The sequence below is a fragment of the Pholis gunnellus genome (assembly GCF_910591455.1).
Source record: "Pholis gunnellus genome assembly, chromosome: 18".
Lineage (NCBI taxonomy): Eukaryota > Metazoa > Chordata > Actinopteri > Perciformes > Pholidae > Pholis > Pholis gunnellus.
Genome location: NC_136545.1, coordinates 15,959,897 through 15,975,463, shown reverse-complemented (window position 1 = coordinate 15,975,463; position 15,567 = coordinate 15,959,897). Strand labels below are relative to the sequence as shown.

At 43.1% G+C, this 15,567-nt stretch overlaps 3 protein-coding genes across 3 annotated transcripts; all 3 read right to left on the bottom strand.

Annotated features, from left to right (window-relative positions):
* Window positions 1-61: 61 nt before the first annotated feature.
* Window positions 62-1,818, bottom strand: hwa (huluwa; the record flags this gene model as incomplete). The annotated part of the gene is made up of 3 exons (XM_079179246.1): window positions 62-228; window positions 432-603; window positions 1,225-1,818. 3 exons carry the CDS (start codon window positions 1,816-1,818, stop codon window positions 62-64), a joined length of 933 nt encoding a protein of 310 aa, XP_079035372.1.
* Window positions 1,819-3,003: 1,185 nt separating this feature from the next.
* Window positions 3,004-6,148, bottom strand: LOC306710579 (dnaJ homolog subfamily B member 5; the record flags this gene model as incomplete). The annotated part of the gene is made up of 4 exons (XM_079179218.1): window positions 3,004-3,237; window positions 4,233-4,786; window positions 5,144-5,402; window positions 6,041-6,148. 4 exons carry the CDS (start codon window positions 6,146-6,148, stop codon window positions 3,004-3,006), a joined length of 1,155 nt encoding a protein of 384 aa, XP_079035344.1.
* Window positions 6,149-12,610: 6,462 nt separating this feature from the next.
* Window positions 12,611-15,284, bottom strand: LOC306710661 (urea transporter 2-like; the record flags this gene model as incomplete). Its single annotated transcript, XM_079179303.1, has 8 exons — window positions 12,611-12,883; window positions 12,990-13,039; window positions 13,536-13,612; window positions 13,894-14,012; window positions 14,153-14,221; window positions 14,348-14,426; window positions 14,789-14,914; window positions 15,088-15,284. 8 exons carry the CDS (start codon window positions 15,282-15,284, stop codon window positions 12,611-12,613), a joined length of 990 nt encoding a protein of 329 aa, XP_079035429.1.
* Between the last annotated feature and the right edge of the window lie 283 nt (window positions 15,285-15,567).

The window sequence follows — 15,567 nt, the reverse complement described above, 5'->3', positions numbered from 1 at the left end:
AATAAATAAGTCATTAAGAATAAATTAACATTAAAAGATCACACTTGACAGCTGGAACATTTCACACCCAGTACTGTTTGGTGTGCACTGCGGGTCTGTGGTCTTTATGTTTGGGGAGATTGTTCTGTTTGACATAGCAAGTGTCATAATAATCCCACTCCAGGGCCGAGGCCAGGACACCGTTGGACAGACCGTCACTGTCTGCTGACAGAATCCTCAGGGAGACGCCTGAGAAGAAATCATGGAAGTATATCAGAACTTTTGCATGAATTTAATACATACATATACTACCCTAGTTATTTAGATATGGCCTGTAGCATTCCTCCAAGCAAGACAAAGTTTATTTTCGGTCTACTTGTTTTTGGTGCTGCATTAGTTTTTTAATGGCAGTCGTGTTGGCTACAGTGCAGCTGAAGGACACTGAAGTTTACCTGCACTTGCACCAAAGTCGCTGTCCAGTCCAGGACCCACTGCAGATGTGTTCAGGTAGGAGGCCTCTGAAGGCAGGTCCATGCCCATTTTGTCAAACATAACATCTGGATTCACATCGGTCAGCATCTGTAAAGTACTGCTCCGACGAAGATGGCCCACATGTTCCGTCTCCTGCGGGGGACAAAGAAAAATATATAGACCTGACACTTTGAAGTGTGTGCTTCATACTGGAGGTTGGATCTTGGGTGGACATTCATTTGTGTTACTCTAAAGTAATACACTGACAGTTTTTAATAGATTGTTTGGTCTTTACTTCTGTATGTCAATTGGTTTGTGGTAATTTTATAAACTCTGTTTGGTAGTATGGTAATAGCTCTAAAGCAAATATCAACTAATAAGGGCCTAAAGGTGGCTCCTGCTTTATTAGGTGATCTAGTTGACCTTTACTGTTTCTCCTCCTGTTTGATCAAATTAAAAACAGGAAAACCAGGGCCAGGTATTATTCCAGGAGTAATGCACACATTGAACAGACAGGACATGGGGCCAAGTCGTCTAATCCGGCCATGCTTCAGTTCAGTACAATTACTAGAATTTGGCATCACAGGCCTAAATACCAAAACATTGTCAAAATTAAACTCTGTTTTTGGATATGTTTCCTAAAGATGTTCCTGAATAGATATCCACTAATTGGTCAATCTGAAATACTCAATTACATCTTCACGGTGGCCCTGGACTCATCAGGCCTCTTCCTGGTTATTTCAAAGTTATTAAAACCAACAGATGACCACTCACCGTGGGAGAGTTTGGCGGAACAAGGTTCACTCTGGTTTCACCCTCTGAACCACTGGACTGCGGTAAAACCGGCGCACTTTTACACCACCCCGCTCTATCGGTGCTGTACATCCGTGATCCGGAGGGCAGGTCGAGTCTCGGGGTGAAACCAGCAGCAGAGGAGGTGGCCCGGATGGTGCTCGGTGCCCTCATCGACCCCGAGCCGGTGGCGCCATCTGGCATCAGGAGCCGGATCCTGTGATCCCCTCCGGCCCTCTCCCTGGATGAAGCCCTGGAAGAGGTGACGGGATGCGGCAGGATGGGCTCCGATAGAGACATGTAGGCTCTCCTCTCGTTCTGCAGCGAGGGGAAAGCCACGTCCGACACTCTTCTGACTCTCTGCAGGGTGGACTGCAGAAGCATCTCCTCCGCGTCCTCTCGCTTGCGCCTGTGCGTCTTCTCCGACAGGATCAGCAACTTGTAACCCAGGAATAGGCAGTTCAGCAGGAGCAGAATGACCACACAAGGTATGAGCAAAAGAACCACTAAAGTCAGGTTTGTCACAGGGTAACCCTCCGTCACGTTTGATTGTGTGGTCAGACTTATCTGCGACATTTCATCCCAGAGGACATGAAGGCGGAATTCCGGAGAATTGATGATCTCAACTGAGATTCCACGTTGCCTCTGAACGCACAGGTGGTTTCAATCAATGTGGCATACTTTGCGTTTGAGCGTGTTTTCTTTATGTTTTATCTAATAGCAACATGCCAGTCTGCTTCTCAAATGCACAAAGTCTCCAAACGGGACTGGTGTCTTTCACCCCTCTTGTCTTCATCATTGTAGACCAACACTGTTCAGTGTTAACAAAGCAAAGGCTCGATCTGAGGCGACCATGCAACGCGCGCTCGGTTGGCAGCCACATAAATTACAGATCAACAGGTGTGTCCTATTATGTGCAGGACGTGATCACCGCTAGATGGCAGCAGGTGACCAGACTCCTGCAACGCTGCATCTAAAGTTCAGCAGTGTGATATACCTGTATGTATGTATATAAATATATTTATGATTTATTTTATGGACTTCAGTGTCTGATAGTTAGTTGAAGTCTTGTGTAGTCCACGTAAACACACGTTTATCCCAAAGAACAGAGGAGAACAGAAGTCAAATTGTGGGTTTTTCTTTATTTATGTCAGGTAATGATACATCAACTGCTGGCTCATCGCAGAATATATATATACAAACATTTCAAATAATTCAATAGAACATTTGACAGATGAATCTCTCTTAGAGACAACATTTTTTGCAAGTAGATCCTTGTACACAAGTATATTTTGCTATTGTAATAAATCAATGCAAAAGATCAGTCATATGAGCACCATATAACCATAGTAAAGTCTTGTCATGTTTAAAGAAGTCTATACAGACTTGAATAGCACACACTGATATCCTGCTATAGGTCTGCAGGTATAAAAAGTGCAGCTGACCTTTTCATTCAAGAGAAAGGCTGTTGAGTCAATGGACGCCCTCAGATACCAAAGACCCCATTCGTCAGATCTAAACTCACTGCTCCTGTGGCATCGTAGTTGTTGTGTGTCCTGCCTGCAGAAAGTCGTCTCCTCACCGAACTACAACTCACTTAAGCGCCGCTTGCCGTTTCCAAACACAATAAGAGGTTGTGAGTGGTTGTGATACTATAGCACCTCGGGCAAGGCCGTGTTTGTGAATTGATAAGAGCAACAACACACACACACACATGGTGATGCTGTGTCAATCAGGTTGCTGAATTAAAGCAGACTGGCACTAGCACTGGGCCAGGCTGTGCTTGATGATCTCGCGAGACTGCGGCGGGATCCTGTCGGGGAAGAGCACCTGGAACTCCACCACCAGGTCGCCTCGCTGAGAGGGGCTCTTGGGCATGGGCAGACCCTCGCCCCGAAGCCGCCGGACGGCACCTGGTTTGATGACATCGCTGCATGGTAGAGGCATCATCCGGTTGTCAAGTGTTGGAACGTTAACTGTGCAGCCGCAGAGAGCCTGGAGAGAAAAAACAAAAAGGAAGGAAAAGGTTAGTTTTGTAGACCTGGTATATACTTAGAAGAAGTTTTGTAACGCTTCCTCACTGGCCTGGTTATGACTGGAATGAAGCACACATTGAACAAAAATCAATTACATGCCGGATCTTTAAAAGTGTCAAGTTACATAACGGATAAATATGGAGCGTCTGTCTTTCTAAAAGCTTGACGATTTTCTTGTGTTATGCAACAAACCGGTGCCACAGATGAGTTAATCGCTGGCCCTATTTGCAGCTTCTGTGTGGGAGTTAAGTGCTTTGGTGACTGAAGGCAGCGATGGGAAGATGGAGGGAGCTCTTTGAAATGCCACTCACTGTGACTGCTATACCCTGCTAATCTGTGTGTGGGTTGGTAGAAGTGAGAGCCAGAGACGGGGCGAGCCAAAAGAGCTGCCTCTCTGCCTGCCTTGTAGAGGCAGCGGAGTCTGCAGCACACATAGTGGCTGAGAGGGAGAGTGAAGTGTGATTCGTGGGGGCGGTCAGTGCCGAGGCTAAATTTAGCTCCCGCTCCCTCTCACTCTGCGGGGGCCGGTGAGGTAACAAAGGCAGGCTGCTGCTGTTCTGTTAGCGGGGGTCTGTCAGCCCATTGTGAGCTGGGGGGGCCCAGATGCCCGGAAACAGAACACCGTGTTCTGTCCTCAGACTCTAATCAAAAGATATCACCCTCTCTGAATTTGGCAGGGATCACACCTTCTGGCTTAAATCACATTGAGGCCTCTCGGTAATCGATTTCCTCTGGTATTTCAGGGAACGCATCATTCTGCAGTTATGTAAAGGATAAGAAGTGGTGGATGGATGTTCGCCTTTCTCTGAGTAGGTGTAGGCGGTTGGCATTGACATAGTATATCTACTTATAGGCCCTATAAGGTCATGTGTTTCATAATAAATCAAGAGTAATGGCCTTTGTAGGAGTCAAACTCTAGACCTTTTAAGCCTGACACAAATGCACCAAACTCACCTCCTTGAGGGTGATTTTGGCGGTGAAGACGATGTTGGAGCCGTCTCTCTTGTACTGCGTGTGCTCCTTGTCCCTGAGAATGAAGGTGATATCGGCAGGGGTGTTGTTGGGCGTCTCGTCTCCCTCCCTGGGGAAGGTGATCTTGGTCCCCGCTTTCCAGCCTTTTTTCACCACCACGTTCAGCACCTTTTCCTCGGAGCGCAGGCTGCGTCCGTCGGGGTTGAGGCGGCTGCGGGTGATCTTCACATGCTTGGTGCAGCCCTGCATCACCTCGTCCAGGGTCACCAGCAGATCGTGCACCACCTCATCGCCCTGCAGCCGCCGCTGGCCCCTCGGCAGGCCGCCGTCGCTGCCGGAGAACCCGCCCACGTGGCTGAAGGGGAACTGTCTGAAGGGGTTGAAGAGGTCCTCTTCGCCGTCCTTGTCGTTGCCAAAGAAGATGTCGAAGTGGTCGGAGCCGTGGAAGAAGGAGGAGAAGGTGGCGTGGGGATCGGTGTGGCAGTTATTGCGGAAAGCGTTGCCTTGGCCCGCCGTTGACATTCTATTTTTAAGACCTAAAATACACAGAGAAAAGAGAAAGAGTTCATTTACATTCATTTCAATCTGCAGCTTGACACTTCATTTCTATTCTAATGTTGGTGCTTCTTCAATACAAATTCTGCCTCTCCCTCTAGAAGGTCTACTAATCATCAGCTTTTAGAAAAACTCTTAAACTGCTGAATAATTTATCTGCCGCACAGCTGTATGCTGCACATGTTGAGCTGGTTTATTAGGGGTGGAAGTGTTTCAGTCCTCCCACTGGAGATCAGTATTTAGCCTTAATGAAGGCATGAATAGTTAATGCACCAGCCTAACCTACAGTAATTAGCCAGATGTCAGTAACTGTTTGAGCTATTTAAATGAAATCTCACCTTCTTCTCCGAACTGGTCATAGATGCTTCTCTTCTTGGGGTCAGTCAGGATCTCGTAGGCCTCGGCGATCTCTTTGAACTTGTCCTCAGCATCCGCATCGCTGTTCTTGTCCGGGTGGAACTTGAGAGCCATCTTCCTGTAGGCCTTCTTGATCTCATCTTCATTGGATTCCGGGATGACACCCAGGACTTTGTAGAAGTCCTTGCCTGTGGGCTTGATGGCCAGGCAGGGCGTGTCCTGCTCAGACTTGGTGCTTTCCTGTTAAAAAAACAAGAACAATGAGGGTTTAGAACATTTAGTTGTCATAACTCCACTCATTTTGCATATGAATTTGAAATCTCATAATGACTATGGTGCATGCTGCAAGAAGGCTGAGAATGAATAACTAATGAGCAACTACATTTTTATATTCATCATCTAGAATACAAAACAGGAGGGTTCATGTAATTGGATGTCCTCCACATCAACTGCTGCACAGTATCTATTAATATGCAGAGAAATGATCCCCCGGCATATAGACGCTCTCTGGGAAAACACCCTTATCTCCGTGCTGCTGTGCAACTGCATATAACCATGAATGTTATAGGCTGGTGCACAACACAATGTGAGAGAGAGAGAGAGAGAGAGAGAGAGAGGAGGAAGTCATTAGGGGAAAAGATTTCCCCCAACTACCGAGATTCTCTGCAGCGATTGGCTGAACGCGAATTGTGACTCCACAGCAACAGAAATAAGTCAATGATGATCAAATACAAGAGAGAGAGATGCCTCTACATGATGTTTTACAGCGAATTGACTAATATAATATACCTTGTAAAACATTTAAGAATTTTCTTTTTTTTAAATAGTGATTTAAAATACAGTCAAAACAGTTAAATAATCTCAAAAAATGTACTTACCGCTGATGATGATGAGCCTGAGCTGTCACCTCTGTGCATAACTCGCACTTTGCACTTGACATTGACATTTTTGTGCTTAACCCCGAACTGAGTCCAGATGAGAACCATGGTGGCCGGTAGAAGTGGTTTGTTTGAGCTACGTGTCGCTGTCCTGGTGCTGAAATCGCTCCTGTTTGTCGGGCTATGTTTCGTCCTGTCTTGAGCTCTCCTCGGCTCTCTCTTAAATACCACCGCGGCAGCTCCGTTACTATACACTCACCCGCCCACGCAGCGTGACCGAGCTTTCCCCGGATCCGCCTATTTCCTACCGCGCGGTAGGGGATGCCGGTGTCCTCAGACTGCTCGGTGGAAAGCCATTGGTGCTCCGGCGATGATCACGCGGATGTTGCAGCCTCCCGCTCCATCTTGAGGCTTGTTTCCGGAGTTCTTGAAGGCAGAGCCGAGCAGACAGTCACGACACGGCAGAAGTGTTTTTTTTTTTTTTTTTTTCATTTCACAGACTGAACAGAACAGAACAACCAGACATGCAGTTAAAAGATCCTGCTGTCTGTCCAGACAGCTGCACCGGCTCAGTGTCCTCAAATGACTTTTTTATGAGCCCACGCGTTTTTAAATGTTATGGCTATGTAACTTTGCTGTGGATGAAAGAATGCAGATGATTATTAGTGGGATATTTAACTATTTTATCCAATCGTGTGAAGGAGTAGGCGACTGCACATGATCAGTTAGGGTTTACGTGTTGACACAATAACATACAGTTTAATTTGTTCAATGAAATAGCACCAGCAAAGGGAAGAAATATTCAGATATGTTACTTAAACAAAAGGAAATACATTCATGTAAAAAAAATACCCAATTAGATAAAAGTCCTGCATTCAAAAAGCACCGAAGTATTATCAACAACATGTACTTAAAGTATTAAAATTAAAAGTACTCATTCTGCAGAGAAACGACCAAGTAAACAAGTAATTGTGTACAATTGTAATCTGAAAAGTAACTACATCAATAAATGTAGTGGAAGCTAATTGAAATTTCACTCTGACTTATAGTCGAATAGAAGTATATAGAATCAATCTTTACTTTCCACCACTGAATAGCACAGCAAAGGATTGGACCTTGATGCATTAAACATCTTTTTTGAGACCTCTTCTTTGTTGGGGTGTTGTATTGGATTGCATTGTATTTCCACCTCTAGATATCAATAAGAGGTAGGCGAGGGAGAAAATGTTCGCCCCATAACTAAGCAGAATTCAAAGTGTAGAAAATTACAACCTTGAAAGTTTACGCTGACTGACACTAATTGTTTTCAGGTTTATTTCCTGAAGCTGAAAATGAACTTGGAGCCAATCTGTTCTGTTAATTGAGTTTCACTGAAAAGGTCAAACAGCTTTACAGCGGCTGTATTTATTTAATGGTTCTTGTATCCATTAGATTGTGCAGCTGTGCATGTAAATGCTTCCACCCACGTAGTTGTGCATAGCAATTATGTATAGTGCTACAGAAAATACATGCAAACCAATGCAAATGAGCCATTTAATAGCCAACAACTGTGGAGGGAGGGGCAGCTTCAAGTTATGTAAGTGAAATGTGTTAGACCTTGTGTTTCACATATCTTGCTCCTGTGAAAATTCAAGATATCATCTCAAAATCTTGTTGACTGACGGAAGGATGCTAATTGCTTTGCCAGAAACAATAATGAAAATGTGTTATAGTCCAATGAGTAATAATGATAATAATAATAAGTTATTATATAAAAATGATTGAGGTTGGGAGACAGGTTAAACCTCATATTTGAGTTTTAAAAGCCAGACCGTTCCCTCTAATGACTTATCTCAGTTGAATATGTTAATGGTACAATATTAATGTCAAGCACAGTGTCAATGAATAAGTAAACAGGGTCTCATCCATTAGTAGAACAGGTTGGGTTAATATATTCCAAAATAGCTCTATATAGGATACCTTTGGTGAAAAAAACACTGTATATAGATGTTTATAGTCTGTTAATAATAAATCTCACAGACCGACGTGATGTTGTTGTCTTACAAATCATTATTACATGAAGGACACTCTTTTTGACGAAATACAGCAAGTCATCTGCTTGAATTCCGCTTTTACTGTCATTGAGCAGGAGTCCGTATTTCTATTTAGAGCGCATACTACAAGATTACGACACAGAGTCGACTCTGCAGCCGGCAGTGTAGCCATGGATATGGAAATCAGTGTCACAGGGAGCGTACATACATGGCAATGCTTCCTCCGCTGTGATGCTTTATACATCCAATGGGGGTTGGAGTTTCTGGGGATTCTCCTTTCGTCTTACAGGAAACGGTAGCCAAATTTGGGTTGAACATGTTGAGCCGGGAGCGTCACGCACCAGATAGCAGCTCTTACATACTATTCACAGATTGAGAGCGCTAGAGTGAATCACAGCAGCCTCTCTCACAGCGTTCATTCTTTCCTGCCCACGGGAACAGTCTGACTGTGTGTTTGGGCTGTTTTTTTTCACACTGTCTCTCTCATAGAAACACATACACAGTTGCCTGTCAGTCTCAGAGACAAATAATGCCAATTAAAGTGCCAAGCTGTTCCGACACAGTTATTGATAGGCGGCGGAGAAGGTGGACAGCTTCCATGCAGCTTAGTTGTTCTTGAGGTGTTGTTTGGTCTTCTCACATACTAAGTAGTAGATGCACTATCTCCGTGCAGCTGACATAATCTGTGGTTATGCAAATATTCAAATCGAGATCAAACACAGTTGATAATCCAGTCACAGACTTGCAAACGTTGATGCTCTGTATATAGAGTGTAAGTAGTCAAATAACTGGATTGCACAACTCTTGAGTATTTTGGCTCAGAGCCTAATCGTGTTCATCCCACATATAAGCAATGACAACACTTTATGAAAGCCACAATTTATTTTGAACCAAAATATTTACCATTATTAATCAATACAAAAAGATAAACTATGTATTTATTGATGCTTTATTGAAAGGTATCCTTTTCAGAATGAAAACCCTAAAATGTCCTGAAAAAAAACCTTTGTTGTTGTTGTTGGTTGGCCATGTGAGCTGAGAGATTTATTGATTTAAACTAACTTTTTGTTCATATGTGGAGCAGATTTGGAGAGGACCCGTTCACTGGACCTTTTTCAGGGGACCAGCCATTTCTGTGGGCGGGACTGTTTTGGCTTTTTCCCCACATTGATGTGCACGTGACTGACATGATAGCTACATTTAATGTAGGCTAATGTCTTTATTCAATCAAGAATAGGATGGCTATGTGTTTATTATATTGTATGCTGTTTGCTCAGTTATATTAAAATAATTCTGCTGACTTTGAATAAAATACTATAATAATATTTGTTGTAACTTAGACCTCAGTTTTTTGTGTTTTATTGCTGTTTAAATGTAGGCAATTGTAAGGCTTTTTATAACGCATGTCAGGTAGTTGTTCTGTATCACGGAAGCACTGCTCCTGCATCCTTGGGTCCAGAGAGTAACAACACACATTTGAATCCATCGCTCCGAGCCAAACAAAACAAGATAGCAACTCAACCAAACATGCTAACCAATTTAGCATTATTCAACAGTAATGCCATCCAACCTGCAATGTGGTACCATTGAATATATCTGTAAAACAACTATATTTAGTTTTTTGTTATAGGCATAGTCCCACATTGGCACTATTGTTTAGGTACAGAACTTATGAAAGCAACAGTTAAAATTGACTAAGAATGGATCCCAAATGATTCTTCAGAACATCCCCGCACCATTAGTATATTACCACCAGGTCTACTTCCCCCTTTCTTGTTCCACTTATGCTGTTGTTATCTTCTTTCTGTTGATAATGAACCATATTGAAACTGCAGTTATAAAACACTTTGGCCTAGTTTGTTATGTGAGACTGGCTATTCTTAACTGACAGACGCTTGAGCAGACACAAAGCTGGTACAGAGACAAAGGAGTGTAGGTGACTGTGTGTTGCGGCCTCAGCCCCAGCTCTCTCGTCTCTGTTATGTTCTGTAGGAGCAGTATGAGCTGCCTGCAGGGGACTGTGGAAGGTGAATCACACTGCTGTGAGCACACAGCGCTGGCACAGGGGAGGTGACACCAACCTCATCTCACACCATCCCACTGCCAACACTTATCCTGTCCTTCAAAAGGTTGCCGGATGAATCAACGTGCAAAAGTCCACAGAAAAAAATCCTCTGACTGCGGTCACTCTTACCTACAGGCGGCAGGAAAATATACTGGGGGCGTTGAGGAAAGTTTCCCTCTGTAACGACTTTGGAATATTAAGTAGAAAACAGTTTGATTTGAGGAGGTATTGGGTTCAAATTCGGGGCAGAGAGAAATTAGACATTGAAGAAGAAGAAAAAAATCTGTCATAACAAGTCATATTTTATCACCATGGCAAGAAAATAATGTTCTCATTTTCAAATTCTTCCCCTGCCCTCGTCTCGCACCTTCTCCCCCGATGTACTGTGCCTCCCACACATGACTGGGAGTGTGACTGTCTCTTATGTGTCGCACCCACTAGCTAGACGAAAGCCATGTGCCTCGGTGCACCAGATACCCAGACGGGCAGATGGCAATAAACACACCCAGAGATTTACTCATACATGTAAACACAAATGCAGACACAGACCCAGACAGAGCTCCATATACACTCTATCAGCTGACATCTTGGTGGCTTCTCTTCACAGAGATCGAAATCTTCCTGCTTGAGGAAAAGAGGAGAGAGGTTGTCTTCGAAAGGAGAGATGAGGACAAAAGGAGAGATGAGGACACAGGGAGACAGATAACGGCAGAAGAGGGCCTTTGAGGACAGGGGAAGAAGAGTCAAAGCAAAATAAAAGGGTTTACTAAAACATGTCAAACCGAGGGAGAAGCACAGCAAGCATCCAAAAGAGAGGTAAAGAGAGACGATAAGAGAACACGATAGGACAGATTGGAGTACAGAAGGCAGTGATGGATTATGGCTGGCAGAGAATAGGGTGTTTTTGCTGGGGGAGCACTTTATCAAATCTCCCCTACAGCTCTCTGTCTGCACTGATGACATGCTCTGCTGCATTTTAAGTCAACTCACAGCAACCACGGACATTGTGGTTTGGAGACAGGAGGAAAAGACTGTCTAGTCATTTACTTTGCTTTGTAATGGCTCTAAAGGAATAACATCTTGAAACTGAATTAAATATAATGTATATTATTTCAGACAAAGACAGTATACATAATCACGTTCAAATCTGCTCAGTATTTTCCTGTGTTACTAGATTTACATGCAACAACAGAGGTTCTACTCTCATCTCATCCACAACACGTGATGCATATTCATTCCTTCTGTTCCTTTATTGATCATCAGCTGCATTAAAGATCTATAATTGTTTACTGAAATACAAAATGTTTTTTTTGTATTTGATTTAGCAGATGCACCTGAAACTGGCAACTCAGTGTATATGATCATATGTGTGCAGTGAATATGTGTTTAAGTTAATAAGAGTATTGAACTCTTATTACCTGATATAAGATGGTCATTCATTTGGCGGCGGCTGTCCTCTTTTGCTATAAACAGATGTGGTAAACTCTGACATGCAGCCCTGGCCCATCCTTTACACAGCTTCTGATACCACTCCAGTCTACTAGGATTGACTAAATACACCCTACAACTACTCAAACGTCTGAGCTTGTACTAGTTGCATTGCTTTTTCCTAATACTGTAGATAATTGTTCTATTACCACAACTGCTTTAATTAGTACTATTACTGACACTACTGCTGTTCCTGCTGCTGCTTTACTCATTTTACTGTTATGCTGTTATGAACCATACACACCTGGACCATCTCACATTGTTCCTCTATTTCTTTACAGCTTAGCTATCACAACGTGGATCTCACCATCATACCACCTTGGATGACGATTTTTTGTTTTGTTTTGTATATGACACTTAAATGATGCACATGCACTGATGTTGGTGCATGTGTGTGTTGTACAAAAGTCTGTGTTGTTATGTCTTTAAGCCACGGGCTTGAATTAGTTTTGTGATATCGTTAACATTTAAATGGATTTAATTTGTAGAATTCTGTTGACAATAAATACCAGTTTTATTCACTCTGCTCAGACGGATACCTCTTATGTAATGTAATTCTTTATGGTAAAATCATTTATAGCAAATACAGTATTAAATATTCAGCAATAATTATTAGTGAATAGTGTATAGCAGTAGGCTATATCAAGTATATAGTAATTTAAAGTATTGTACTGTAAACCACAATTGTAATAGCACAGTTATACTGTAAAGCACAACCGTTGTAAAGCTGATTTACTGTAAAACCTCACAACAGTAAATATATTGTGAACAGGTTATATAAAAACATTAGGGATCTTTCCTTGCAAAGTGCTGCCCTCTGCTGTTAAAATAGCTGTACTGCATCAGAAAATGTTTCTCACTGCAAGGCCAGCCATTTTATATAACAGACACAGTTATGTAAAAGAGGAAATATCAATACTGTATATTATACTATATCATTCAGATAATTCCCAAATATTCACACTCAGAGTTAGAGCATCTCCTCTAACAACCCAGGGATTCACTGCAGCTGCTGTCCAATACCAACTGAACATTTGGTTCTCTGTTCTCCTTCAGCTTGGCCTCTTCTTGGCTGCTGCTCTGCTGACTGAGCTGAGCTTCCTCTGATGCCTTTAATTGTCTCCGGTAGCGCCGGTTTTCCTCGGGGTAGGAGACCACAGACGGAGGTAGTCTGCAGATGGCTGGGATCTCAGAGGAAATGAGGAGGAAGATGAGAGTCGACAGGCAGAAAGGCCACGTGCAGGCTGGTAATGCGAGCTGAAAGGGGATGTCACAGGAGAGGGGAGCTTGACACATGATGTGAGAGATATTTGGGGGATCAGATTAAGTTCATGGAGTTTGACTGGGAAAGTTTCTTACTTACCACAGACATCAGTTTTGATATCGCTGCAGTCATGTATGCGCAGAAAAGTGCTGGAAAGAAACAGTTTTAATGAAAAGCATTTTTACCTGAAGGAGGACAGTAATCAGGCTGTTCGTCAATCTTGGATTACTGATTGGGCAGAAAGGCAAACAAATTTTCTGACATTACAATCTCACCTAGTATGATTATGTTTAAGAATTTCAATGCCTGAACAGCTAGTTAATTAGCTAGTTTATGGCTGATCAAATCTGCAAATGACTGTTTCGACTGGCAAAATCGTCTTTTTACATTCTTACAATTTCAGGATTCTTGTTTTAAAATCCAACGTTAGCTTAATTAGTCAGTTTTCATTTCAGTTTATTTGTCTACAATCAAAGACCCACTGTTTCAAAAGTTACTAAGAATTCCAAGAAGCAAAGTGTGAGCAATCAGATGACATTCAAGGACACTTACCACAACATGGACATAAAGATATTTGGTAATAACAGCCACCAGTACCAGCTTCCTTTGGCGCAGAATAGTAATCAGGCTCTTCCTCAATCTTACCACACATTAGAGCCAGTAGATGGGTTTGCCATGTTATGACATAGAAGACCCCTCCGATGGCAATGCAGGATAGAGTGCTGTTCTATCCCCACAGCCCAGAGTAAATGTCCTTGTGAGAGGCTGCAAGAGCAATTCCTGCACCACACAGAGACAAGCTCAACGTCAACTGTGAAATTCAATATTAAACAGCAAAGAACTGCACAAATGTCAGAGAAAAGTTAATTTGTCGTAAAGCCATGGTGCCCATTGAAGAGCCAAAGCAGCCGCTGTAGCCCAAGTAGACACATTGTGCATATTTCTTTTATGCAAATGTTATGGAATCTTTCTACCAGACAACATGCCAGCAGCAGAGCCCCACATGGCATGAAAACAGATAGTTGGTGAGGAAAGCAGCAGGGCCAGAAGGATGAGACCTCCTGTCCAAGGACTGTCGCAGCCGTACACCTGGCCAACACCAACTGGCCCTGACAGGAATAGCTGCAGAAGGAAAGCTTCCATTACTTACAGTTTAAAACAATTTAAGACATCATAACATGTGTGCAATAAGGCCACTGTAATGGTACAGATTGTGTGGAGATTTGCAAAGAGCTACTGGACCATTAACATTCCTGTCATACTTGAGAGATATTGAGGCTTTCCATGGAGTCATTAGGAGGCTGCAGATGGTCATTTGGCTGGATATCAGCCTGAAGTTGCAGAAAAAGTAGGTCACATTTTCATTTGCACTCAAGCGCCGTGTATGTGCATCTTTGTTTGTATAGCAGGGCTGTACTGTACCTGTGGAAAGTAGGGTCTGCAACATGCAGACACACCAGAATATTAAAGGGCAGGGTGAATATCGGGAGGTCCCATTTGCTGGCAACTGAGGACAAAGCACCGGAGACAACCGGGCTGTGAACAGAAGCAGGAAATGGATTACTGATTGGGCGGAAAGGCAAACATTAGGATCCCACCTAGATTGATTATGTTTACCTTTTTGAAAGCTTGTACAGCTTAATTAGCTAGTGTATGGCTGATCAAATCTGGGAATGACCATTTCGACAGGCACAATCGTCTGTTTACGAGACAAAATGTCTGGGATTTCCAACGTTAGCTCACTCAGTCAGTTGTCATTTCAGCCTGGAATAGTCTCTGTCTGAGAGGCTGCTTTTGTTTATCTCAGTCTGAAATCGGGTTTCAAAAGTTGATAAGAATTTCAAGTGGCAATGTGTGTAAAATTAAATGAATCAGAGGACATTCAAGAGGACACTTACCACAACAGGGACATGAACATATTTGGCAATAACCACCAGTACCAGCTTCCTTTGGCGGAGAAAACTGCCATCAGCATGCCGATCAAGGTTCCATTGTAGCCATATAAACCCACTGATATGGCTTCCCTGTGGTGAATGTGACAGATGTGCAAACAAAACACAGTTAAATGGGACACACGCAGTGAAAAATAAAGTGTAGCCGCAGGGAATACAAGTGGAAGAGACAGCGATAATGGCTCAATTTCTGTTTAAAAAAAAAGATGATAAAGTAAAATAAGGACAAGGAGATGCAATCTAACCTGTTTTGTCCCAGCAAAATGGCAGACACAGTGGAGACAAAGGTACCAAGCAGACCATTCAGAGCCCACCAAGGATTCTGCAGGAAGAGGCCGGCTGTGATGAGGAGCCCACTGAGAGGGTTGTTGACAAACATGACCTGGGCCACTCCTCTGCAAATCCAGTCCAGCAGTTGGATAACCACAGCCTGGCCTGTCATCGATGGAAAATTACCTCATTCTTTCATTGTCTACATTACAAAAAGGCCTAAACTGAACCATATTCAAAATGAGATTCATTCAAATTTGCACACTTTTATTAATTCAAGTGTAACTGACATGTGACTTTGAGGATTCGACAGCTCATCACCTACTTTTCACCCACTCTCTGCAGAGGCGCATGTCCCCGGTGAAAAGCCCAGCAGCTCTGCAGAGAAAGGAACGAGCTCCTTCCTGTGAAGGCTGGCAGCTGTTGTTCATGCTTGATGTCATCAGAGTTTATCA